Below are 27,859 nucleotides of genomic sequence, written 5' to 3' on the forward strand. Positions count from 1 at the left end.
GAGCCGAGCCGAGGCATTCATCGCCTGCTGTTGCCTTTTTTTGTTGTGTTTGTTCCTCTCTTCTCTGGACCTTGGCACAATTGTAATTGCAAATTGGCTCAACTCGAGCCAAGTTGATGTCGTCTCCGGGTAATTGGATACCAATGTAACAACTGTTTGCTTTCCTTAGCCCACTGCTGGTCGGGCCCTGGCCTTTTGTTTCCAGCCGAAAATGCATTTGCGCCCAGCGTGAGGTCCATTCAGGACTCGGCTCGGCTCGGCTCGGCTCTGCTCCTGCACTGAGTGACTGATGGACATGCCGGGGGCAGAGGACTCTTTGCAGAGCTAACACGAACAATTTACATAGCCGCGGGCACAGTTTAGTCACACTTCAGTTGTCCCCATACCCACAGACACACAGCCAAAACCCAAAGCCGTTACGAATGTGCACCACGTGCCGCACTCTCGTCAAAGGCAAACAAAAGCTTGACTTTTGGCGCCCTGGCCATCCTGTGCGGCTTTGAACTCAATCCTGGGGACCACACACACGGTCAACCGAAAGCTAACGGCACTTGGCCCCCCGACCAACAAACAACAACAAAAAAACACTTCAGAAAGTATCGCCTTACTGTGCGATACACGAGCGATCGAGTCGAGTTGAGTCTGAGTATCTGAGTATCTGAGTACATCGTATCGTATCGCATCGCAACGTATCGCATCGGTCGCTCAGTCATCATCATCATCTTCGGTCGGCTGTGAGAACCTTTTGACATTGGCGTGTGCCCTGCGAAGGCTGCGAAATGAAGCTTTTGGTCCAGTACCCTGTAGTTCGAGTTGTCAGAGTTTAGAATGGGAATAACAATAGAAATCCATCTATATTTAAGTGCTGCTTAGATAAATTTCATCTATTTTTTATATATTTCTTAGCATATTTGTGGCCACTCTTTCAAGGCCAGAACGAACCAACTGAACTTTAGTCTTTTTTTGTCCCTCAACTCAACTCTCACTCCGGTGTGAGAAATACTTTCAAAGAGAGCACATTTAAGCCACTAATTGTGGCTTCAATTAGAGTCAAGAACTTGGCTATTTTTGCCAGGGTAGCATCATAGTCGAGCACGACTGGCTGGCAGTAGATTTCATGGCACGTCTGATTGCCTTGTGCAGTTTGCACAGTTAGAATTGATTGAAAAACCGAAAACCGAAAACCGCAAATGCAATTGCAGAGCGAATTGCAAATCGAACGCATGCAAATTGGGCCGCGGTGCCGACTGTGGAGGCAGGTTCAAAAACCAGTAGCCGCCGATGCCGCCGATGCCACTGAATCCACTGAATCCACCGCGGGGCCAGTTACAGTGCAGCACGGAGCGGAGTGGAGTGGAGTGGAGCAGCAATTTGGCAGCGTTTAACTGGCGGCGACGACCGACAAATCGATTTTTCTGATCCCTGGCGCCACAAAGCCCATTTACAATAATTTAAAGGCAACGTCAGATAGATGGTAGCGAAGTCAGAGGGAAGAGGGAAAGAATTCCAAGAGCTGCCACAGAGATGAACGTATTGACATAACCTTGTGTCCAGCATCCATCCCCTTTGACCCATTTAGGCACATAAATTTCCAGCAAAAACTTCCTGTACTTGGGCCTCTCTGATGCCGACCAACCATCCTACTTCCGGCAGCGTCTAATTCGATAAACACACGCATTTAAGCGCACGAATTTATTAGTATCGGAAGCTCCAAACTCACCCATTCAACCCCATTGCCATTACCCCAACCACTATCGACCATCCACACTCAGCATTCCGTATTCGATTCCATTCCTTTCGGTTCGGCTACTGTGTTCCGTTCAGCCCTGTTCCGTTTCGAGCTGCGCTCTTTGTGCGCACCAAATTGCCTGTGTAATGAAGCAGCATCCCAGCACTCTCTCATCCCAGCCGATCCTTGGAGTCCCCCGCAATCGCCTGCATCCTGTGACAAATTAGCCTCACAAAGAAGTCGATAAAAAAAGAAACGTCGCCAAGTCGATGGCGCGGACCTTGAGCAGAAAGTTGTCAATTAGCTGGAAAAGATTGCGACAACAATTCAGATGGGAGAGCCCTAAGAACGAGCGAGTGCCAGAGAGCAGGGCACGGGCAGCGGGCAGCGGGCAATGGTAATGGGATGTGGGTGGATGTGGCGCGACGGCGAACGCATTGCAATTGCTTCCGGTGTGAAAGCACTTTGTCAGCTCGGATGCACAAAAGAAGCCAAGCCAGTGGCAGTGGCAGCGTGGCAGCTCGGCAAACTTGCAAGGGGAAACGTAGCAAGGAATTACTTACTCGCACAATAGACGCAATCATTCAAACGAGTGATAAAAAACGATGGGAATTGTCTGTCAGTGCATGGGGATGATGACTTAAACTTAGAGTGAAATGCAAAAACGCTGAGACACGACAATAATCAAAGTCAATGTTTAGCTTTAAGTTCTGTTTTGTGTTACTTTATTTGTATCTTATTTTTAAATGATAAATGAAGTTAGTTTTTCCTTTAAGTGCAATGCATTTGCAGCACATAGACTTGCACTTACTGAGAAATCTTACAAAAATAAATAGTTATAGAGTAACATTATGCACATAATCGCGTTGAAATTAGTTTCCATTCTTTCAGACTTTAATTCCCTCAAAAAGAGGCATTCGACATCACTCTCATCGTATTGTAAATGATTGAATGAAGCAAACTCTCCTTCAATGCAGGCTTAAATCTGAAACAAGCACCCATAAAATACATGAGAACAAGTTTTTGAAATTATTAAATAAAAGTCCCCGATTCTCTCAGTAAATGTTAGTTTGATGCCAGGCAAAATAGGTTAAGAATTTGGTTGCCCTTTGTTATCGATTAGGATGCCATCAATGTGACAAGCGATATTATTAGTTTACTAAATACAAAACAAGGAAAGCGGTGGAAGATCCATCTGCAAGTTGCCTGGTGTGGGGCTACGCCCTGATCTTATATAACTGCTCTCAATCCTGACGATCTATGTAGCTATTGGGACACGAGTATGGGACTAGAATATTCCCACAAAATCTGCGTTAGCTTAGTTGTTTGTTATCATAAAGGATTCTCCTTCAATGTGTATACGAAACCCTCATATACTTATAACAGCATCAATATAAACATAATAATGATAACCAATTCCATGCGATTAAATAGCCATAAATTGTGTTTGCATGGCAACCCACAGTTGACCCACAATTTACACATCCTGGCAGCCACCTTTTTTGGGGCCCAGTGTGAGGGCTCCCACTGACACTTTGTTTGCCCAATCATCTGTGAGATGAAAACAATAATATGCAAATTTGAGGCTGAACCGAGCACCCAGCACCCACCACCCAGCACCCACTACCCCATGCCCAAAAGCCCAAAGCCCTTCCATTGTGGCTGCGTTCTCAGTGAAAACTTTCGCACGGTCGGACGATTTGACGGGCCACTCATAAATTTATAAGTACTCCACTCCACTCCTCGCCGCTCGAGGCACTCATAAAAATTTCAAATCGATGCGAAAAAAGAAAAAACGACTCGACTCGACTGCAGATACTCGTATGAACTCGTACATAGAGAAAGAATAACTGAAACCGAAGAAAAACCGCACCGAATAATCAATTTGTTACAGAGGCGTTATGCAGACGTCGTCGTCGATGACTCCCAGGAAACTCTACGCACAAATCGCGGAACCCTCCGACACTTGACTTGGCTGACGACGCAGCCACTTCACGCAGAGAAGAGAGAGCGAGAAAGAGTGAGGAAGAGGGAAGGGGAGAGAGAGTCAGAGATTTGAATGGTATTGGGTTCCGATTGCATGTAGGGGTTGCGCTGTGCGCCACTCGAAGGCAACGCAAATTGAATTCGCTTAGCCGCAACCCCATAAATTAGAACATTAACATTGGCAACGGCCCAGACCCAGGCACGGGCACGGGCAGTGGCAGCGGCAGTGGCAAGGGCAGAATGCAAAAATTGAAATTGTCATAAAAGTAGCGAAAATGGCAAGCGGCATGTAAACAGGCAAAACAAACAGCGACGGGGTAGGTACGAGGAGTAGTACCACAATCTAGAGATGGCAGCGTGACGCGGGAAGCCCGAGAACCCTCAAATGGATGGCAGTGCCGATCAGGGAAGAGTCGAAACTTAGTAGACTCAAGCAGCTAGAACCATTGGAAATAATTACTAACAAGAACATATTCGATTACTCAGGTACAGGTGGTTGAGTGGAGGCTGGAAACAGATCGCGAACCAGCTTAGTGCTAACATATCCATCCTCAGCAGTGATCTCAGCTCACGGTGCCATCACCAAAGCTAAAAGCCAAAGCCAAATCGCTCTTCTTTGACGCTTCTGCAGGGTTGTTCCGGGCGAGTCAATTAAAAGCGTTTCGGCATCCGGCACTCGAACGGAAAGCGAGCGGCGTCTTTGGCCTGGAGTGGTCCGAGTCCGAGTCCGAGTCGGAGTCTTGCCTCTTGCCTCTTGCCTCTTGGCAAATGTTAACATTTCTAAGTGAGCAGTTTAATGGACCACAGACGCTTCCCAGGCCACAAAAATGCAACAGTTCTTCGAGTGGCCCTATCAAGGAGTTGCCCCTTGGGTTGTTTCCCTTTGTGGCCGCTCGTGTGTCAGCTCGCATTAGGCTCAGGCTTCGGGGAAAGTCCTTCAGCGCGACTCCTTCACCCGGAAAACAAAGGCCAGTTCGCTCTTTCATTTTTGGATTGCTCTTTTTTTTTTGCTTTATTATTACTACACACAATAGACATCTTAAGACTAGGCACAAAAAAAAATTAAAAAAAAAAAGATTATTGTTTGAAAAAAAAAATAGTTTTTTCTTTTTAGTTGTTGTTGCTGCTGCTGCTGCTGCTGCTGCTGTTGTTGTTGGTCTGCTTCGTATGTACAAAAATCATTTACAAAAATTTACAACATTTCCACTAGTCTAAGTACATTTAAATATTTATTTATTTATAAAAAAAAGTATTTTGTTTTCTCTTCACAATTACTGGGGCAGATGGGAAATCGGGAAATTTATTAATACTGCGAGCGCTTCAAGCCGTTTCTTTTTGGGAGTCAAATTTTGCAACACAAAACTAATGGTTTTGCACTTTTTCAATAAAAAAATAGTTGGAAATATTCAGGAAATATTCAGATGATATGCAGAAATACAATTTAAGCAAATAACAAAATCAAATTTTCAGTTTAAAATGCTAAAAGTTTCGAACCAATCCTGGCACTAGTATTTCCATTCTTTAACCCTTTTTTTTAGACAAATATTGAACTCCATTTAGTAAATTTTCACATTACATTTAGCAAACAATTTCAAGACTGCTTATAAAAAAAAACAAAACCAAAGCAAAACATTTCCCGAACATTTCGTAGGTGCTAGACACGAGTGTGCCCCATGATGATGTTTAGACAGTTTGTGAGATCCAGCTTAGAGAGGGTGCACTGGGGCCAGCTCATCAGCTCATCAGCTCATCAGACCTCCAGGGCCAGTTCTTCGTCTTCGTCGTCGTCGTCGGCGAGCTCCCGCTCCCGCTCCCGCTCCTGTTCGGCGCCGCTTCTGTGCTCCTCGTCGGCGGGCAGGGGCGAGCAACGCATCAGCTTGAGGGGTGCTCCGGGCAGATCCTCGACCTCGTTCAGCCGCTCCTGGTCCCGGCGCGGCGGACTGCCCGGATTGAGGGGCGGACTGGGCGTGAGCAGGCGTTGGCGACTGCTGCTGCTGCCCCGCTCGCAGTCCGCCTCGCTGTTGGCGCTCTGGCTGGTGGCCGGCGAACGGTCGCGCGGCGGTATCAGCTGCTGCTGCTGCTGCGGTGGCTGAGCAGTGGCGGCGGCTGCCGCGGCGGCCGCATAGTAACCGCTCAGCATTGGCGCAGCACCGGGGGGCGGTGGGGGCATGCCGGGTAGCGACATGCCCGGCGGCATACTGGTGGGGTACATGCGGTAGGAGGCGGGCATCGCTGGCTTCTGCAGGGCCGCTGCGGCGGCCGCCTGGCGGTAGTAGATATCGATGGCCGAGGGCGGTGCGCCGTGGGGCGATTGGGCGGCAGCGGCTGCCGCATACGGCCAGGCGCTCAGATAGGGCGTGGCACCGCCGTACAGCCGCTGGAAGGCCGCGTAGTTGCCAGCCTCTGCCAGCAGTTCCAGGCCCACGGCCGTCTGTCGCTTCCATTTGGTTCTGCAATCGAAGAAACAACAAAAAGAGAGCGATGAAGATGACGCTAAGGCAGAATGGCCAACAAATAGAGGATGAAGGAGAGCAAAAAGACAGAGAGAGAGAGAGAGAGAGAGAGTCCTCTCCATTAATCATGGCCGTGGTACTGCCGAGTCACCGCCCGAGTCCCGGGAGTTCTCTCTGCCCTCTCCCAGCAGTCGGTCCGGTGCCGCTCCTCCCCGACTGTTTATATTTCGCACTTAATTGTTTTGTCATTAATCTTGTGCCAGCCCACCGAAAAAAGTCCAACAAAAAAACTAATAATATCCAAAAACTCTAAACTGAAAACGGAAAACCGAGTCCTAATTGACAGCGTCCCGCCCCGCGCCACAGCCGGGCTGCTGCTTGCATTATTTTTATTTTTTTTTGCGCAAATCCTTTAATTGTTCGAAGGCGCCAGGCCCTTGACTGCAACTGAATCTAGAATTAGAACCAGGTCGGGGAATGGAACTGGAACGGCGACTGGGCATAAGGGTCGAGTTTTTTACACATTTTTTGCACATTCATCGCCTGCAAGGAGCGACAGAGGGAGAGGGAGAGGGAGAGAGTGTGAGGGGAAAGCAGCTGTGAAGTGTTCCAGCAGGAGCAGGAGATTATGTGTTGACTTTGGCATTGGGATAATGGTAGCACATTTGTTTTTCCTAGCACATTTGAGTGGCTGCCCCTCCGCTTAAAAATTCACAAAAAAAAAAAAACTGTTACTGCAGTCAAATCTAAGCCGCAAAAGGCGTAACAAACAAAACTAAAAACCAATTACGAGTGCGTACAATAAAGAAATATAATCCGTACTCCAGTTTAAGAACCGAATGCCAGACGGGGGCACAGCGCATCCGGTTCGCAAGATGTTTTGGCTGCTCTCCAACTTCAGCTAAGTACTGCACTAGCCGCTGCCCCGCCACCCAGATGTTCTTGCTGCTGTTGTTGTTCTGAGACAGCGAAATAGTGACAAGTCATTGGGCAATAATTAAAATTGAAAATAAAACGCCAAAGCAGCAAGAACGTAAGACAGCAGCAGCAGCGACTGATCAGCGACTGAGCATCGACTGCGCATCAATTCGAACTCGAACTCGAATTCGACAACGAAAGACTTAGGCAACAAACTTGCACTGAGAGAAAATCGAAGGGGGAACAGCCTCAGATTGAACACATCGATGACCATGATAGTCGGGCTAACAAAAAAGTAAACAACTCATTTAGTAAATCGCCGACGAGATTTTACGACTCGCAGCGCAAAATGCAGCAAATTAAGTAATCAGCATAAAAACACTCCACACAAAAATGGGGAAATGGATACGTGAATATCTCAATACTTGGGGAGGAGGTTGGTCGCCATTAAAATGATTTTTATTGGAAAAGTGCGCGAAGAAATGGGCGCAACCCATTAAAGGCGCTGATTAGCGACCAGTTGAGCTGAGTGCCGCACTGCCGGCAATCAAGCCAAGCCGCCTGACAAAGCCTCAAAGAAAAGCCGCTGCTACGCAGGGACGGGTAGACGGGATAGAGGGGATAGAGGGGGTAGTGTGGTGGAGGGGCAGACTCACCTGCGATTCTGGTACCAGGTTTTCACCTGGCAGTCGCTCAGCTCCAGCTTGTTGGCCAACTCCATGCGATCCTGTACGCTCAGATATTTCTGCCGCTCAAAGGACTTCTCCAGCGTCTGTAGCTGGTGATCCGTAAAGGCGGTGCGCGCCTTGCGCTGCTTCTTGCTCAGACTGAGGCTCAGGTGGGATGAGGAGTCACCGTTGGCGGAGCTGCCGTTCTTCAGGCTGTCCTCGCCATCGTCATCTTTGCCACCTAAAAAGGGGAGTCGATCGATCATCAGTATAAGAATGTTAGCTTTTAATGTGTTGTATGAATGATGGCTTATATATTTTAAATTCATTTATTTATGCACATCTGATTTATCTGAGTGTAGTTGTTCCTGGTGCCTAGTTTTCTATCCTCCCCCCACACCGCCCCACCCAGTCATTCATTTGCAAAACAATAAACCCACTCACGGACATCTCTCATATTTTTGCAATTTTCTGCAACATTTACGCGCTTTTTAGTTCTTTTTATGACCAACTCACATGCAACAAGAGCAACCTGCCACTGCCACTGCCACTGCCACTAGCCACTGCCACAGAGCATGTTCAGATGTGGCAACATTGTTGTTGCCGCTTCGCTGTCCGAATGCCTTCTGCTAATTTGCAATTAAACAGTTTATGAGCACAAATTACAACAACAGCCAGCAAAACAATTATCAGCATTACATTGATGGATGTACATACATATACATACACACACATGCATATGCATGTACAGTGAGCACTGGCAATGAGGGTACACACATTGCCAGTTCAGAGTAGCAGGGAGCAAGATGCAGAAAGATCAACTTTTGGCTTACAAATAGTTAAGAAAACAAATATTAATTTGAATGTTAATCACTTCACAGTGTTCCCTTATTGGCAGCCCCAATAAATTCTTAACTTAGAGCTAGAACCTTAAGCAATGAAATCTTATTTTCCTTCTTTTGTATCCCTAAATTTCGCTCAGTGTGCGCTTGAGTGAGTTCATGCTGAAAATCTGCTAAAATCTTTTATACTTTGTTGAATGTTTCTCTAATAACCCATGCCGGACTCTCCGAAATCCAGCCACTCCCCGATCTTTGCTCCAGTGGATGTGGCTACATATGTATGTATGTATGTACAGATGTATGTATACTCCATATTTATCCAGCCCACACCACCCCCCTTTGGCATGTCTTTCCTCTATCTCTCTCTCTCTCTCTCTGTCTGTCTCTCTGTGCTCCTACATTAGCAGCCATTCTCAGGTCTTGGCTGCAAAGCATTTCCGCAATTTCTGTTCCACACTTTGCTGTTGAATACACAAAGATAGAGCGCCCCCCTCCACACTTTGCTCTCTCTCTCTCTCCCTGTGCTCTCTACTTACACCAACCCCCTCCCCTGCTTTCCCTAGTCATTCGCATTTGTAATTAAGTGCTTGTGGCTAAACTGTATTAAACATGCTTAAGTGTGCAGCGACGACTTCCTTTTGCGCTATCTCTCACTGTCTGTCGCTGCGCTCTGCTCTCCTTTCCCGTCGCTCTGTGTGCAATTTTTTGTATTTTATTTATGCTTGCATTTTAATTGCGCAACATCAACAGCAGCAACGAGCAGCGAGCAGCAGCAACAACTATGAGAAGCAGCCAAAGAGGGGAAACACATTTGCAATTGGCCTTTTTGCATTTTAATTAAAGGCGATGCACCCTCGCCGCCGGCAGCAACTTCCAGCTAACTTTTGTATAACTATCGTTCTGCCTGCACTCTTTGGGCCGTTTTTCTTTTCTTTGTTGTTTCGTGGCTAAACGTTTATCAACATTTTGATAATGTTGGCGTTTAGTGCACTGAAGAGAGAGAGAGAGAGAGAGAGAGCGAGATGTAAGGAGGCGGAGGGAGAGACACAAGAAGATGGAGAGGCGCAGTCACAAGTAGAGGGAGAGGCGCAGACATAGGCAAAAGCTCAGGCAGAGGGAGAGACACAAGCAGAGGCAAAAGCTCAGCTAGAGGGAGAGGCAGAAGCAGAAGCAGCGGCAGCGGCTCACGGACCTAACCTTACATAACGGTTACTTGGCTCTCGTGTTGGCTGCATTATAATTTATAGCCATAATTTATAGCTATAATGTTGTTATAATGTAGTTGGGTCTATGATTTAACATTTCCTTTACATCAAATGAGCAAAAGAGGAACCACCTTGCGGTGGTTCCAACGATTATTGAATGCCCTTACAAGGCGTGAAGGCCTCTCAATGTGTCTGGCGGTGGGAAGCTCCACCCACAGCTTACACAACACTGGGAAATAACAGTACAACTATGGGTCAACAAATAAGCTCCACTGGGTGTTAGCTCTTGTTACTTGCATTTACATTTAAATATGTAACTTAAACTTACTCTTAGACTTGGACGAGCCGGAAAAACCCTTCTTCAATGTTCCCTCTAGAAGAGCTACTTTCTTAGGGTATCCAACACTGACTGCAAGTCTATGTTTGGGCCAGGGAAGAATGCGAAAAACAAAAGACTTGGGCAACGAACTTGGTTCGCTTTTTGCCGACGATTTTCGTGGCGCACGTGAGCATTTATTTATTTTTGTTGTTGGTTTCCATTATGCGAATTAAGTGGACTTGCTTTTGTCTTTATCTCTATCTCGGTCTGCTTGCTGCTGCTTCTTATTCTGCTTCAGCTTCTTCTTCCTCATTTACTGCCTCTTCTTCTCGCTGCTCGCTTTCAGGGGCTTGGAAGCCAAACAAAGAGACTGAAGGCATTCCTGAAATACCTACAAATTCGGCCACATACTCGTCTGAAAGATGATTCCCCAAAATATCAATTTCAATTTGAAATCAATTTTTTATTATTTATTTTTTCGTGTTCTTAATATTTTTGCTGCTGCTGATCCTTTGGCACTTGATGGTGGGCCACGAAGGCATTGAGGCGGCAAAAGAAATGTGATTCAAGTGATTTCGTATGCCCGCCGCCCCGCTCCACCGCCGTTTTGCAGATCGATCAGTGAACAGTTCAGTGGGCAGGGCAGGGCAGGGTGAGGCAGCCAGCTTTTGGGTCAATTTCAAACGCGGCTATAAGCCAGTGACAACGATCCGATCCTTTGAGAACGAGAGCCAGAAGAGAAGAGGCGGCAGCAGCAGCAGCACAACAGCAACAACTGTCGCTCGCACGCGTCTCAAGTGACACGCGAGTGTTGTGTGTGGAGAGCGGAGAGCGGAGAGCGGAGAGCGGAGACTCGTACCCTGTGGAGACTCGTACCCCAAGCACAGACCCAGACGAGGTCCCTCTCTCTCTCTCTCTCCCTCTCTCTCTCTCTCTCTCTCTCTCTATTTGTGTGTGTGCTCCTGGTCTCTCCTTCTTTGTGTTGTTGCTTTAGCTGGTGGGCTTCGATTAAGCCGTTAAAAGCTGCGTTTTGCTTTTGTTTTTAATGTAGCAAAAAACAATGCAATGATATTGATGAGAAACCCGGCCATGAAATACCCCTCTAAGCAGGCGCAAAATTACAAAAAAACACGCTCGATAGATTGATAAAGAGAAGCGAAACATAAGAATTTAGCTGATAGATTTCGACATATGTGGAATGGCGACATACAATATGTTGAATACTTTTTCCAGTCTAGGAATTTGGCACTGTTAATGCAGTGGGTTTTAAAAGGTTCGACACTGATTCAAAAGCCTTTCTTTCTTTCATATTTTGTAAGCAAACCGCTGCGCGTGGGCCCAGCCAGAGCTGAGAGCAAGAGCGAGAGAGAGAGAGCGAATCAGAGCCTAACCGAACTGTCAATGGGATTGACTGTGACTGGGACTGCGACGGGCACTGCGACTGTGATTGTGTGTGCGTGTGTGGGTTGTGCTGTTGTCCCCGCCAGCAGATTAAACTTTTATTTCTCGACTTTTATTTGTATTTAGTTGTGGGGTTTTTGTTTTCTTATTTTCGTTTGGCTTGTGTCTCAAATCAAAGGCAATTTCGGTTGGACAAAATTGACAGCGGGATGTCAAAACAGAAGGGGGTCCAGTCCGGGGTGCGGGGTACGGCTGTGTTGCAGTGGGCTGAGTCGATTTCTTTGATTTAGCTGCGCTTTCTGGTTATAGTTTAATTTGTTAATTGATTTTGGCACAAGTCAAACACACACACAAACAGCCACACACGGAAACCAAAACGAAAACAAAACTGTGAAAATTGTGCGTGAAATTGCAGCAAATTGTTGAGCGTAGAAGAACAAAGAGATAATGAAACAAATTAAGGAACAAGAAATTATAGTTCCTAATGTCTGCTAAAGCTAGAGATATGCACATTATATAGAGGTATCGTTTGGCTTTAATTTAATTCAAATGGTGAAGAAGCTTTCCCTGAAGATATGAAGAATTAATATAAAAAACATAAATATCTTCGAGCAAAACTATGGCTCAGTTGCTGACAAAGAAGCACTGAATATTGATGAATATTGCAGGTGACTGGCAGACTAACGAATCTAGTCTAAGTCATTCAAATTGCCTGTAGAAGGGGAGAGAAACGTTGAAGTATTAATGCCGGAACCTATCAACGTTCACAGAATGAGTCATGCAAACAAATCTTTTTTTCAGAGCTCAAAATCGAACTTATTTGTCTGCCAATACTAGCTGATAAGTCGGCTATAAATGTGTCTATATATTGGCACTGGCCATTAAATTCGATGTAGAACTCATTTTCTAAACAGTCTACAAATGTCTAGAGTCACAACCCTCACAATTAGCTATCCGCTACTCTTTCCCCTGCCTCCTCTCTGCATTTTCTATCAGCACAGAACAGAAATCAATTGAAAACGCACGATTACGAGTATTTAATAGTGATTTGTCATAATTTGCATAACGTTTAAAAGCACTTAACAGGTAAACAAATAAACTCAAGAATACTAAGTAGAAACTGAAACCGAAACCGAAACCGAAACTGGCAGCAAAATCAATTAAATTGTTGCACGCATTGGAGGAAAATTAGGGGAAGAGATGGAGGGCACAGTGGGTACAGGGTACTGGGCTGGGGCACCGTCAAGGGTAGTCCAACTCGGACACCGTTGACAGTTTTGACTGGGAAATTATATATGTACATATGTATCTACATACATATGTACGAAAAGTGTGCACTTTGTTAATCTGCTCGAGAGACCTGGCAAAGTCTCGCGAGTCGCGAGTGGAACAGGCCAACACAGGCACCTGCTTCTGCCTCTGCCTCTGCCTCTGCCCCTGCCTCACCTCTATATTTATATCTACCCCTGCTCTGCCCTCCCCTCCCCTTCCACTCCACTATTCTACTGCCACTTGACTGGGCTGAGCGAGAGACTTCCACTATCAAGCCAACATTTTCCCATTTCGATTCTGGCACGGCGCTGCCGACGCTAACCGCATGCCACACAGTTCACAGTGGTTTCTGTTGCACTTGTTGTTGTTGTAGTTATCTTGCTTATTAGCCAACAACAGCCAGAACTGTTAGCGGCTTAAAACTGCACTCAATAGCTGCTCTCAGGCAACTGAACATTTTCGGCAAAAATTGGCTTACAAAAATTGCAATTGATTTTTGTGCACTTCCCTAGTCACTGCTCATTTTTAATGCTAAAACAACCCCTCTGTTTAATTGCAAATAAATCATCAATTGAATCTAGTCAAATTGATGTTTGTAAAAATATGAATGCTTTTCTTTTTGTACATAAATGCACAAAAAATTAGATATTGTATGTACATCATTTTGCACTTATAATAACCATCTCCAAATGTATCATTTCCAAATAGTTTCACAGGAACTAAGGGCGCATATTTTTATATACATATGTGTAAAAGATTCCTAGATACATTTTTATGAGGATTATAGTTGTTGGTGCAACAGTAGCGTAAGTTTCAATCAGTTTTTTTAGATATATCGAACGCTACGCTACTGAAGAAGCTCAAGCTCTTTCTTTTGGCTTACCAATTATGATCCAGTAACAAGATGTAATTTGAATATTTCTGTGTCTTCGAAACACAATTGTTTTCCCAATAAGCGTATTGCAACCAAATTCCTCATTCCCGTCTCTCATTCACCATTTCCAACACCCATTCCCGTACGCAGAATCCACTTATCAAAGTTTCAGTTTCCTAAATAGATTTCGTTGACTTAAAGTAATTCTACGGAGCAAAAATATTTCCTAAAAGTGCCTTAGAGCTCCATAATAAATTACACATAATATTAACAATATTCTAATAGCTTAAGTTTGCAGTGACTGTAAATCCAATCCCCTTCAAAATCACTTCCTTTCCCAGAACTCTATTCTTCTACATTTAAATTCTCTAATGAAATATTTCGTTTCGCACTCTGTAGATCTGCATCCCCTTTGATCCTAAATGTATTTCTCCTGCAACATCAATTCCAAATCGCACTTACCACAATCGTCGCTGTCGCTGTCGTCGATGGTGCTGGCCTGGTCGCCGCTGATGCTGCTGCCCGCTCCTCCCAGCATCATGCCGCTTCCACTTCCATTGTTATTATTATTGTTGTTGTTGTTGTTGTTGCTGTTGGAGCTATTGTTGTTGTTGTTGTTGTTGTTGTTTGAGCTGCTGTTGTTGTTGTTGTTGCTTCCAATTTGTTGCAACATCAGCGGGGAGCGTGATCGCTCATCGTGATGGGGATGAGCCGCATGGTGGAGATGCTGATTGTGATGAGGCTCCAAGTGGACACCGGCCCCCACTGCCACTCCATGCCGATGCAGGGCCTCCAATCGTTCCCGCTCCAGCTGCTGCTGCAGATGATGCGGATGCGGATGTTGCTGCTGCTGTTGCTGTTGCTGCTGCTGCTGCTGCTGCTGCTGTTGCTGCTGTTGGAGCACGGCGTAGTGGGAGGGTGGAAAGTGGGCCAGCAGATGAGGCGGCATCTGGTGGTGGTAGCCCAGTGCGGGGTTCGCTGGCGGCGAGTGGCGCTCCCTGAAGTGCTCTCGCTCTCGCTCCCTCTCCCGCTCGCGTTCCCTTTCCCGCTCGAAGCGCAGGAGCTGCTGCTGCTGCACAATGTACTGCTGGAGGGCGGCCTGCTGATGCTGTTGCTGCTGCTGCTGGTGATGATGATGGGCGGCCGCCGCTGCTGCCGCCTGCTCCCGCTCCCGCTCTCTGTCCCGCTCGCGATCCCGCTCCCTGCCATAGCAGTCGGTGTCATGTCCCGCGGAGGCTGCTGCCATTGCAGCTGCTGCCGCCGCCGCTGCAGCAGCCGCAGCGGCCGCACTGCCAGCCAGAATGTCCGTGATCATGAAGCGCGAACGGGTCGCCTGTGTGGTGGTGGTGCTGGTCGCATTGGGGCTGGTGGTGGCAATGGCCACGGCGCCACCTCCGGGCGGTGAATCGCGCGGCATGCCGCCGCCGACGGCAATGGCCGGACTGGGTGCGGTGCCAACGGGAGCTGCCGTTGCTGCGGACATTTCCGGTGGCATTGTGGTCATGTGTGTGTCTGCTCGCTGCCTGTCCCTGCTCCCCCTCGCGCACACACTGCTTGCTCACTTTATGGGGCACAACAACAAAAATATTTATAACACGCGCGCTTTTTCGGAGTTTCAACTTTCAATTGATTGCTGGCACCAACTGGCCTCGTCTCTTCTGCCACTCGATTACAGTTAATGGTTAATGTTACGAGTATTTGGGTTTACAGTTACAGTTACTTCTGCTGCTGCTGCTGCTGCTACTGCTGGAAGTCGTAACTTGTGTGCTTGTCTACCGCGAACCAGAGCCGGTGTGGACAACCGCTCGCCTGTGGATTTCGACCGAAACTGAAGCACGGACCCGGCTCAGTCACTCAGCCAGGCCCGACCCGGCCCGGCAGAAACCAGTTGAGCCCCGGCCGCCAGCCTCGTCGCCGTTCGAGCCACTCAGAGGTGCGCTGCCACCTGTCGTCGTCCCGCTCGCACTTGAGGGCCTGGCCAAGTGGGTTGCTGCTTGGCGTGGTGAGTTCCATGCACTGCACTCCGAGTTTCGTTCTGTGCGCCGCGCCGCGCCGCGCCGCTCTCTGCCTCTGCTCTCTCGCTCTCGCTCTCGCTCTCTCTGCGATGCGAGGCGATGCGATGCTTGTGTGTGCTTGCGCTCTCCTCGCTTGTGTCTATTGCCCGCATTTATTGGTCGTAATTGGCGGCAATTGACATTCATTAGGCTTCAATCAGCAGCAGCGTAGTTGTGTCTCTGTCTGTATGTCTGTCTGTCTGTCCGTCTGTGACTCGCTGTCGTGGTGAGTTTCCGCCTGGCAATGGCCGCGAACCACGAGGAAGATACAACGGCTTTAGCCTTATGGCGAGACTTAGAGATTTTTAATGAATGTAATTTTGTTTAAAATATTTCATGGGCTCTGAAAAAATTGAATTCATTTTTATTTGTTTTTTTTTCTTTTTAATTTTCCATTATTTAAAATTCAAATAATATAAATATTTTTGTACAATATTTACTTAAAGTACATTGTACATACATCCATTGTTTAATACAGTGATGTTTTATTTATTTGGAAGCAGAACAAAACAATTTGAAATCTTCCACCAAAGCTGATCCTCAAACTTACCCTCAGCCATAAACTTTTTATAGCGGCTGCAAACTCAACACTTTTATGGCAAGCCACGCGCGCTCTTGCTGGTCTCTAGCGGACGCAGACAGACGGCAAGATGGATGGATGGGATGCTGTCAACCCTATTGCTGCAGGCAATCTCTGGCAGTGCCAGGCCACGCCCCCGAAAACTGGTTCACTGTCAGGCACACACGCACACACAGAGAGACACACAATCAGAAAGAGATATGCGGGATGGATGGTGCCAGAGAGCATATAAATATGTATATCTGACTCGCTCTTGCCCGAGACGTTGTCTTACCAAAATCGCCACTTGCGCTCTCTCTCTCTCTCTCTCTCTCTCTCTCTCTAGCTGTCTCTCTTTCTAATCGTGGTTGTTGCTTTTTGTTCTTCTTTTGTTATTTTTGCGCTTGTTAACACTTTTTGTTTGGCATTTAAACAGTAAATTGGCAGCAGTTAAATGGATGCCCGCTGTTCCTTCTCTCTCGCTCTCTCACCCTCTCTAAGTGTGCTCGGCCAACTTCTGCTCCTTCGTCCTCCTTCGTATCGATGTCAATTTGCCGCCTAATCCTAATGTGCAAGTGAATGGACTCCCAGTCTCAGTCTCCGGCCTCATGGCTCCTACTCCAGCCAAGTGGTTGAGTGGTGAGAGGGGCGCTGGGCTGGCACTCTCGTGGTGTCCAGCCCCTGGCGCCTGGAGGCGGGATGCTTCGCCCGTTGTTGCATGTGGCTGGCTGCTCTTAAAAATGGCTTCATTACAAACACAACAATGACAGCAATTGTCTGAAATTATTTGTTGCTTGCTCGCAGCCTCCGCGTGGGGAGGGCAAGTTCCTGTCGCAATGGCCATCGAAAATATTTCCAGGAACGAAACGCTAACAATCTATCTGAATATGCGACTTTCCAACTGTTATGAGCCAGCTAACAATGTGGCAAGCAATCAGGCTCACGCTTCAAAAGGGGTGAAGCCAAAGGGATGGGCATACATTTTGCTGACAGCTTCAAGGTACTCGTATTTAGGGTCCCATCTCGTACAGTAAGGAACGATTTCACATAGCTAGAATCCTTCATCTGTTTATGTGATGCTTGATGCTTCTGAAGGAATTGTTCAACTAATTTATATCAATATCAAAAGAGAACCATTTGATGGAAAAGTCTACAAAATGATTTATTAACTAGAAATATAATCTTTAATTATTTTTTAATTATTAAAATGCCCGATTTTAGCTGGATTTTGAAAAGAAATTTCGTTTAAGTAACTTCAATTTTTAGTTCGAAATAAATTATTTGAAATTGAAGAATGAATGTTTGTTGCCATTTGATTAGATTTCATTTTTTATTTGCGTTAACTTTCTAATTTTCTTAATTTCTTCTTCATTAATTAACAAATTGCTCACTTCTTCTGGCATATCTCTGCCAAGGGTTTCCAACACCTTCCTGCCTTTTAGTGCGCGCATTAATTAGATTCCCATAAAACAAAACAAAATGTGACAACAATTTGTCTTGCAGCCTTCCAGTGGCCGTTGCCTGCTAATGAGGGGCAGCTTGACTTTCGCCCCCTTGCACACGAAATTGTCCAGCTGTGGCCGCCATTTTGTTGAAACTAGCTAACGGCACTTGCTGCTCACTCAATGCACCATCCCCCCACCCCCACACTTCCACCACGCATCCCCATGGCAAAGCGAAAGATATTACACAGCACAGAGAAATAAGTTAATTAAAGATGAGATGGAAGCGAGAGAAAAAAAGGGGAAAAAGTACACGACAAAGACAACGAAGCTGAAATGCTCTTCGCGGAGAAAGAAATTACATTTTGCCATTTATATTAATACATTAATTGATTGAATTTGTTTATTCTACTCAGGCACATCAAATCTCTCCAGACTATCACTTATAGAACACCAAAGAAGAGTGGAAGTCGAAGACAGTCTGCTGTCTGTCTTTATTTTAATCAGAGTTTTGCCACACATCCAAATAGTATTTTGATTGAAGACTAAGCAGAAATATTAACTTAAAATAGAAACCATTAAACCAAAGAAATTTCCAATACTCGTATATAGCAAACTGAACTGTAGCACAGAAAATATGAGAATGGAGTAACCAGCAAAAAAATCATAGAAACATTTCGATGGCAATTACTCAAGTGAAAGGCGTTGTCCGGCCATAAATCTAGGTAAACCCAACGAGGGAGCCATTAAAGCCATTCGTTGGAGTGTATTTTCACCTTTCTCAACGCCACACGAAATTATTTAAAAAGACATTAAAAATGACAAATACACAGTTGGCTGGAGCGGGAAGGTGCGAGTACTTTTCCCAAGCAATGAATGGCTATGGGAGCAGCAGCTCGGGACTTGCTACTTGGGACCTGCGACCGGGGACTCTCATTAAAAGTGGCTACAAAATGACCGACTGACCATTAATGTGCCACTCTCCTCCGCCCCCCACACCCGCGCTCGACCGTTGGTGAGGTCTCGGCACCCTCGATGGGAGCTGCGTGTAAATTTCAGAGTGACGCCCTGGAAAGTAATTTTAATTAGCCATTGCCACTCGCCAAAAGAGACAATCGTGCCGGCAGCTACCAGCTACCAGCTACCAGCCAACAGTCAACAGCTACCACCAGGCAGCAACCACCCACTGGGCCACTGGGTGGGAGAGCCAGCAACCCCCTGGGGATGAGCTTAAGTGCCTGAGGAATGATAGAATGAGAGGATGATGCCGCCCTGTGGCCCTGCATCCGCGTATCCTGTATGGCTTTTGGAAGGTGTCGTAATTGCACTCAGCTCACTTGATTCTCGATAAAAGCGGAACACAGGGAATTCTGATTCAGATTCCGAATGCAAACAAATTAAAAAGCACTTAACGCTGGTACGAGAGGCAGGGAGACACCAGCAAACAGAACAGAGAAGGAGTAACAACAGGGGAAAAAGGAGGAAGCAACAACGAGCCACGGCGGAGAGCCACACAGCCAAGATCTTCGCTGGAAGCTCCTTCTAGGCGCCGCTGCAGCGGCAGTGCGAGAGGTGAAGATGGAGACCCGAGACCTGAGACCTGAGACCCTCCCTGGTGGATAAGTCGTAAATTCTCAAATCTGACCCTGGCGTGTGGCGTCAGTCAAAGCGGATTCAAATTGCCCCCCAAAAGAGTTGAACATCCTGTTGGCGGCTCTCGGCCCGCTCTCTCCCTCTACCTGGACTTCCTCGCTCTTAATTGAGGTTTAACACAACATTTACCGCTTTTCGCTAATCGCCTTGAAGCTGCCGACGCTGCCGACGCTGCTGTCCGCACACTGCTTCCAAGGCAATTCAAATTCAAAACCAAATACAACCTTCTGGAACTCCAATTGCCTCTGCCCCAGTGTGTGCCCGCGATCGGGGAGTGGCCCTCAGGTATGCTGGCATCGGGAGCATCGGGGGCAAGTGGTTTTGGGGCCTCTCTAGTAGCCAGACGTCTCCTTTTCATTCATAAAAATCTGTTTGGCTGCTTGCGGGGCTTTGTTTTTATTTTTTACTTTGATTATGCGGCTTAATAACAACACGTCATGTCATTTCATTCCATTTCATTTCGGTTTTCGGGCCGTCCACCCAGCTGTATCCCCGATGATTCCTCTGATCTCATTGGGAAATGCTCGACGTTTGTTCATCACGCAATGTCGCGTCCGCGTTTAAGACACGAACAACAACAACGACAACTCGCGCGGCTCTTTTCATCCGTCATCCTACGAATTTGTTTTGCGTCATTTATATTTAATAATATTTACGTTGGACCAGAGTATCGACGACCCTCGTTAGGGTGCTCCCAGAAATACATTTAGAGAAATAATTTTTGATGTTCAAGCGCTTCAAGGGAAAGGATGGTGGCGGGGAGATCGTTGATAACTGAAGAGCGGAGAATATCAGTTGTTAAGGAATCGTCACCTACTGAATGCACTTTCTAAGCAGATAATTATGGCAACATGAAGTAGAGATTTGTAGATCTAAAATGCTTCTCTTTAGGGACATTTTTCCATGCTTTATTTTTTTTTTTCAGCATTTCAATCAAATCAATTCCCCTAAGCAACCATTTTCGAAAACTTCTGACTCAAAGTGAAATGTTTTTTATAATTATATAATATATTTTTGTCTATTTATAAATATTAGAACAGCCAATCATCATAATTCCAATCAAATTTAAAACTTGCAGCAGAAAGTCTTCTCAAAAATAATTACAACAATTTTTAACTACTTTCCGATTATATTTTATTCATGTATTTTTTCGAGAGATTCACTTATAGTTAAGACACTAATTACACTTTTGTTAAGCTTTTAAATGCCTTTAAACACATTTATTTGTGTAATGTTAGAAGTCTCCTCAATCGCTATTGATTTCTTTTAATATACAATTACAATTTTATAGGCATGGGTTTTGCTTTTATTTACCATCAAACATTTGATAAGTAAATTAAAATCTAAAGGGCTTGGACGAAAAACTCTTGCCGAGAAAAACCCCCCTGGAACCGAAGTGAATATCCCAACCGCCTGCGAACCTCTATGCCTGCCAATCCTCTTCCGAATTTGTTCAACGAATTTCCGATCGGCCGGCAACGATCATCGCCAGCCATCGAGCGTTTCTTTGGTGCCTCGCTCCAGTTTCAGGTTGAAAGTCGATGGGGAGGAGTTGGCCCAACCCCGCGCGGGATGATTCGAACTCGATGCTCCGAATGATATATGCTCACATCGAGGCGATTAGGGCGTTATCGCCTGTTATATATCACGATGACCAAACAAAGGCCGCCCAGGGCCCGTGACAAAACCGTACAAAAAGAGCCCACAAATAAAACTCAAAATCAGAGGAGAACGACAAAAAGGCAACAGAAAAGTTTTCCCCGCATTTCTTATCAGCAACGGAGTGGGGCGTTGGCGGGGGGGAGGTTTGGTAAGTTTTATGTTAATTTCTATGGACCACAACCGAAGCGAACAATATGCATAAAAAAATAAGAGCTAGACAAACCGAATCTCGAAACGAAAATCGAGACACAAATCGAAAGGCGAACGGCCAGCGAGCGACAGAGACGCTGAAAACCAAATTAAATCAGTTTAAATATGGCATAAAATAGAAGTACAAAATCATGTTTGTTTAAAAGGCCAACAGCACACACACACACACACACATAGATAAAGATAGGAAGAGTTGGAGTTGGAGTATCTAAAATCGAATTTATCGCCGCACAATTTGTGAAATTAATTTACTCGCCTCGCCTTCCAGTGCTTCACTTCTGCACTTTAATGCTTGTCAAACTGTGCTAATTACGAGCACCCCCTCCGCTCCCTCCACTACCCTGCACAACTCCTACTACTCGCTGATATTTTTTTTGATTGTCAGTTTTTGCAGATAAGTTAAAAGTCCTGGCTGGCTGGCTGGCCGCTTGGTTGGCGCATAAATCGCAGCTCTATCAAAATCTTATCGCCAAAACACATCAAAAGTCAAAAGTTTTTCCTCCCAACAAGCACACAACAACAACAACAACAACAACAACAGCAGCAGCCAAGAGGCAGCAACAACAAACACAAACAATCGAGAATCGCCATTTGGCGTTGACAATATTTTTCATGCTAAGAGACTTTTAAGCTGTCAACGCGCGGCGCTCATAAAAATCGACCACCAGACGGGCGGACCGGACCCGGACCAAGACCCAGACCCAGACCACAGGACCGGTGCACTGCTGCACCGAATGGACCAGATCGCCTCAAACAAACAGAATCGAATCGAATCGAAACGGCACTGACAGCGGGACAGACACTCGGAGAGACACTTTGGAGCTTTGGAGGCCTCTTGGCCTGGTGCTTGCATTTTTAGGTTGCCCAACAGCGTCAAACTGTCTGGCAATTGTTTTATGCATTTAATGGGCTCCAAGATGTGGCAGGGGCTGGGGTACACTGCCCATTGGACAGCGCCATGGGGTGGGATCAGTCCGAATGGAATGTGAATGCGGCCAAAGGCGTGGAGTGGCATGGACGGGGCAGGGAAGTCGCCTTTGAGGAGACAAGAAGAGGTCGCAGAAAATGTTTATAACAGAGTTTTTTATTGCAATTCTATTCGTATAGGGATGGATACATAATACGTGGAGCTCAAGAGCATAAGCATAAGAATCTTCATGGAAACTTCTTTGCTCGAGGACAAACTGTTTACATTTCATTTTGGAATTAGAAAAGAGTTCAACCAAAATATGGATGTGACTTGAGCGACTTTTCATGACTTTCTCGTAAAGCAGAACATTTTTTTAGCCATCAACACAGCCCAGAAGGCGACAGAGTATTAATCCTTTTGGTTTTCCGTGTTTAATTCAACTGAATCCTTGAGGCTTTTCAGTTTTTGTGTGCCTTTTTGTGCCTTAAACTGTTCTATTTGGTTCCATGACCAAACCGAACGTCAGCTTGCTGCAAACTCTTACACATTTCGGTTTGAATATCTGTAGAAAAAGTAAACTCTATCAAGCTGATCCTCCCCTTCAAACGGGAGTGATCTTAACGACTAGAAAATACATTTGATGCCCTGTCTGCTGCTGCTCCTGAGGTCCCCGAGGAAGTCGACAGTGTTTTCATCTTTATTGGAGCTTCCAATTGACACGCCCACACAGCTACTGCTCCCTGTAATCCCATCGCCCACCAGCACCCAGCACCCCAAAAGCGACATGATAAAATCTGGCAAAGGAGAGAGAAAAACAAATGAAACGAAATAAAATGAAATGCAACAAGAGAGAAGTGGAGGCCGAAGCGTTCGATACACTAGCTTCGAAATTACAATTTATTTACGCCATTTACGGATTGCACATTTTATCTTATACCTTTTTATATTACGCTCTTTTGCCACCTATCTGTTTTTGTTATGATAACTCAATTACGTTACAAAAAGTAAAGCCAGCAGCGGTGGCTAAGACACAAAGTTACTGCCTGAGAGATTCGTAGAATTCTTCGTAGATTCCGTTACATATTTATGTACAAACTTTCCTTACCGCGCAATCATGTCGTCCCTTTGGCAAGTGTATAATGAAATGAAATGAACAAACAAATTGGCGTCGCTGGCGCCCTGTGTTCATGTAACAACTTGACATCAGCACGTGCCTCGGCCACACCCACCCGCGCACACACCCGCTACTCTGTGTGTGTGTGTGTGTAAAAGACTGTTGACAATTGGCAATGGCTGCTTGTAATTCCCAATCTATGAATATCAAATAGGCTTGGTGCCCATCCAGGACCCAGTACCCAGTACCCATTCTCGTTGGTGCTGCTGCTGGGCTGGGGGTGGAGTTGTTTGGCAATCAAATCATAATCTGAATTTTAGAACAACAACAACAACAAGGAACTGGATGCTGGATGCTGGATGGAGGCCCCGTCCCCGAACGGATGTGAGAGAATGAGAGAGCAAATGCAATTTTACAATGTTACATGGAACGAGAAAACGTTCCATTTGTATAGCCAAAGGTGCGAGCGGGATGCAGCATATGTGTGTGGGGTTGTGTGTGTGTGTGTGTGTGCGAAGGAGAAGCATGGATGCAGCGCAGGACTTGTGCTTTGACGCCTTTTTGATTTGATTGTCCGTGACATGACAGTGGAGAGTGGAAGGAGAGTGGAGCGGGAGCGGGGAGCGAGGGTGTTGACACCCGCCCACACCCCCTTCTCTCTGCCCTCTCTGCCCCCTTGCTCATCAGATGCCGTTGCATGTGCGCCATTTGTAATTCAAGTCAAAAGGCAGTCCTCGACGGATTATAATTTTCTTTTCCGTTTCAATGCATTTCATTTCCGTGCCAACGCACGAACGACCCCTGATCCCGTCTCTACATCACACACACACACATGCATACGTGAGTGCCTATATTCAGGTACAGTTGCGCACAAAAGTGTAGCAATCGATAACGGCAAGTACAAAAGACAAGAACAAAAAAAAAAAAAGAATTTCGAAACATTTCAGAGACCAGACTGGACTGCAGACTATTTCCAATGCTCATTCGAAAGCCAAATAATTATTATAATTTATTATAGTTAATATTTATTTATAGCACATATTTATTTGCTTTTTTTGCTCTATTTTTTAATGTTTCTTCTCATATCTTCAGGGTCCTCTCTGTGCCTTAAGTACATTTCCTTCATTTTCGTCTCTATTTAAATGCGGAAAATGCATTCACAGGAGAATGAAAGATCTTCAGAATCTCATCCCATACATGTAGACGACGTCGATTTATCAGGTCTCAGTTATCAAAACGAATCAAAACTCCTAAGGTCATGCTAAACGACTGAATATATCGCCTGAGGCTGCAATGTGAATTATTATCTTCAAATTCGATTCATCCAATTCCCTTCAAGTTATATTTTGCGTTAAGAATTCCCTGAAACTTAATTCCCAAGCCGCATTTTCCCCTTTAAATTCTTTTTCTTCGATTCTTGATCCGAGCTTCATGGAAACAGCTAACATTTTGCTCCCCACTGTGAGAATACAGATTTTTGTGTGTGTTTTCTGTTGCATTTTTTCGACTCAATTACAAATTTTGCTGCAAAAGATGCTGGCAAGACGTTTGCCGGCAGCCAGGTTGCAAATGGCGCGCATAAATAATGCCGCTCGTAATCGGATTGCATGACTTGAGGAATATATCACAGCAAAGCATAGAAATGTGGATGATGCTACACATGGTTGGGGAAAGTCGTCTGGAATGGTACACAATTCCTAATTAAATTTACATTAGAAGCAGATTGAATTCTGCTTTATTTGGCGGCAGCTTTTGAATTGAAATTCGTTTCACTGTGAATGGCAATAGTGCTGCCCTATCAACCAACAAAGAAGGAGTGCCGGATTAGAGTTGCCAGACAGAACGAAAGCGTTGGCTTACCTTGAGTGTGACCTTGCCAATTGTACGCCGAAAATACCACCAATGCAGTAAAAGTACATTTTTATCGCTTTACATTTTTACATCAAAATCGACTATTAAATTGTACATCGCTAGCGCTAATTTCATTTTCTTACATCGATAATTACATTGAGATTTCCGCAGAGTGACCGTGTAGCTCCAGACAGAAAATACCGACTGCTTCATTTAATGTTTATGTTTAATGTTGCGTTCAGTTGCAAAAACAATACTCTTTTTTTTTTCGTTCCTCTTGTGTTTCTTAGGCTTAGTAAAACACTTAAACACTTATATGTCTAATTTTGTTACAGGTTACAAAGTTCTTAATTGCGGGAAGAGAGCAAAAGGACAAAATAAGATCCAAAATCAAGTAAAACAAAATAATAATGGAGAATAGTTGCAAACATTCTCCGCTTATGCTTAGAACAATTTAATTTCATTCTCAAACATTGCTCTAAATTACATTTCCGGCGAACCTCATCCTCGTCGTCGTCTGGCACCAAAATACAATACAAAAAAAAAGGGAAAATAATTGTGGTAAAGGCAAAATGTAAACTACATCTGAACTCAACAACTTTGTTTATACATATAAGTATGAGGAGGAGTTGGAGTTGGAGCAGGAGTAGGAGCAGGTGCAGGAGGAGGCACAGCTACATAATTTTTGCATATGTATTAAAGGGGGGTGTTGTGGGTGGGAGAGGGAGGGGCAGGGGCAGGGTTTCATCATACAAAATCCACTACTGAGAATATTTATGCTAGTCCAAAAAGTATATAGGGACACAGACCTAAATCTTATAATAAAACTTGCTCAATTTGAATTATCCGAAATGCAGTCCATCTGCTGAGAGTGGGGAGTGGGTAGGGGGGGACATGCGTCAACAGTTGTGGCAGCAGCAGTAGCAGGAGGGGAGGGAGAGTCTAGCTTCTCTCTCTCGAGTCTCCTCCTCCTTCCTCTGTGCCCGGGAAGTACGCTGCTCTCTTTCTAAATTATTTGTTGTCGTGTTTTTGTTTTTGTTTTTGTTGTGTTTGTTTTGTTTTGTTTGCTGAAATTTCTTATGAAAATAATGCTGGAGCTGCCGCTGCTGCTCAGTGTGTGTGCGCCGTTATCACGATGTTGATCTGCGGATAGACCTCCGGCTTGGCCTCCGACGTGATCAGCTGCACCATGCGCTGCTGCAGTTCATCCTGGCTGGCCTGTGTGCCCGGCGGTATCATCCAAATGGCATCTATGTGGGGGCAGCAAGAAAAATAAAACAATTAGGACACTTTTCTGGGCATGCAACAAGTCTGCCCTGCGGGCAACTCGGTTGTGTGTGTTTCGCTCACCGCCGAAATACCAGCCATTTGGTGTGCAGAGGCGCCACATAATTGGCGGCTGGGTGGGCATCAGATCGGCCAGAATATCACAAGTTTCGCCCGGTCGCAGGGATGGTACATTGATGCGTTGCGTCTGGATGGGCGAGGTCAGGTAGCAGTTGTTGGGCCACCGCTCGGTGCCATCGTTTTGCACCTGGAACGCCTGCTGCTGGGCATTCACATGCTGCCCCTGGACGATCTTCATTGATGGCAGCGACTGCAGACTGCAGAAATCCAAATAGCAGCCGACGGCTGTTTGCAGACTCCTTTTGGGGCGAACAGAACAGAACAAAGGATATCAGATGGGATCTGTGGATGGGCCAACTTGCTCTTACCAATTGCTCATCTCCAGGTAGAAGCGCGCCGACTCCCGATTCATCTGATTGTTCATGAGGCTCTGGAACTGACTAATCAGATCCTCATGGTCTGTGGTGCCCATGCAGCTGAACTGCTGCAGCAGCAGCGAGTCGATATCAAAGTCGTTCGTGGGCAGGCCCTTCGGCTGGTGCGGCACCGCTGGCGACGATGCCGGGAGTGAGGCTGGTGCTGACGAGGAGACAACAACGCCGCCCGCTGTCCCGGGCGGCGCCGGCAGCGGTATGGCGATGCTGTTCGTCTCCATCATGGGATTTGTGGTGGTTGTTGTGTTCGTGGTCAGGCCAAACAGCGGCTCGCATTGCATCTGCTGCTGTTGTTGTTGCTGCTGCTGCTGGAGATTCAGCTGCAACTGCAGATGCTGCTGCTGCGGGTGTTGATGCTGCTGGTCCTGGTTCTCTGTGGCATTCGGGGACTCGTAGTTCTCCTCCACATCCATTGTGACAGCGGGCGACTGCAGCGGCGTCGGCGGCGTGCACTCTGCTTGCTGGGTTTGTTCTGCTGCTGCTTCTTCTTCCTCCGATGCGCCTGTGTGGGTGTGGGGTCTTGTTATTGCGGCGAGCTCTGCTCTGCGCTGCTCCAAGTCTCGTGGGCTGGGGGGGGCAGGTCTTTTGTTGCGGCGTACACTGCAGGAAATGCTGAAATGAAAATGCGTTTTAGCTCTTGCTTTGTTGTTGTTTCAGCAATCACATGTACACACACATGCCAACACTGGAAACACACACACACACACACTCATACGGACGCACGCACACTCACACTTGCATGGACGGCTCGGGTACAGGTACACCCACACACACGGCCAATTCCGGTGTTCTGGTGCTAACGACCTACCTCGGGATGAAGCGGTGTCCTCCGGCGGATTGGTAGCAGACGGACGTGACCTTTACGAAAAGGCTAATCTAATATTTTGGTGCAGGCGATCTCCGGGGTTTAAAACAGCAATGATCTCGGCAGTGTGGCCGCGGATTTATCGACAAAA

The 27,859-nt window shown here is 46.1% G+C and overlaps 2 protein-coding genes across 4 annotated transcripts; both read right to left on the reverse strand.

Annotated features, from left to right (window-relative positions):
* Positions 1 to 4,845: 4,845 nt before the first annotated feature.
* Positions 4,846 to 15,179, reverse strand: LOC117899571 (homeobox protein B-H2). Its single transcript, XM_034809684.1, has 3 exons — positions 14,130 to 15,179; positions 7,743 to 7,995; positions 4,846 to 6,165 (listed from the first exon to the last, which is right to left on the reverse strand). The coding sequence occupies exons 1-3, from the start codon at positions 15,169 to 15,171 to the stop codon at positions 5,466 to 5,468; spliced, it is 1,995 nt and encodes a 664-aa protein (XP_034665575.1). The 5' UTR covers positions 15,172 to 15,179; the 3' UTR covers positions 4,846 to 5,465.
* Positions 14,522 to 27,859, reverse strand: LOC117899777 (protein ILRUN). Of its 3 annotated transcripts, XM_034810061.1 has the most exons (6): positions 27,637 to 27,659; positions 26,838 to 27,503; positions 26,473 to 26,768; positions 26,233 to 26,372; positions 15,174 to 15,179; positions 14,522 to 14,551 (listed from the first exon to the last, which is right to left on the reverse strand). In XM_034810061.1, exons 1-4 carry the CDS (start codon positions 27,642 to 27,644, stop codon positions 26,233 to 26,235), a joined length of 1,110 nt encoding a protein of 369 aa, XP_034665952.1. In that variant the 5' UTR covers positions 27,645 to 27,659; the 3' UTR covers positions 14,522 to 14,551; positions 15,174 to 15,179. The 3 variants fall into 3 exon arrangements, with proteins under 3 accessions (XP_034665952.1, XP_034665961.1, XP_034665944.1); XM_034810070.1 differs by lacking the exons at positions 14,522 to 14,551; positions 15,174 to 15,179; positions 27,637 to 27,659 and adding an exon at positions 27,712 to 27,859 and having other exon boundaries at positions 26,191 to 26,372; XM_034810053.1 differs by lacking the exons at positions 14,522 to 14,551; positions 15,174 to 15,179 and having other exon boundaries at positions 26,191 to 26,372.

The sequence above is a fragment of the Drosophila subobscura genome, chromosome A, assembly GCF_008121235.1.
Source record: "Drosophila subobscura isolate 14011-0131.10 chromosome A, UCBerk_Dsub_1.0, whole genome shotgun sequence".
In the NCBI taxonomy this organism is placed as follows: Eukaryota; Metazoa; Arthropoda; class Insecta; order Diptera; family Drosophilidae; genus Drosophila; species Drosophila subobscura.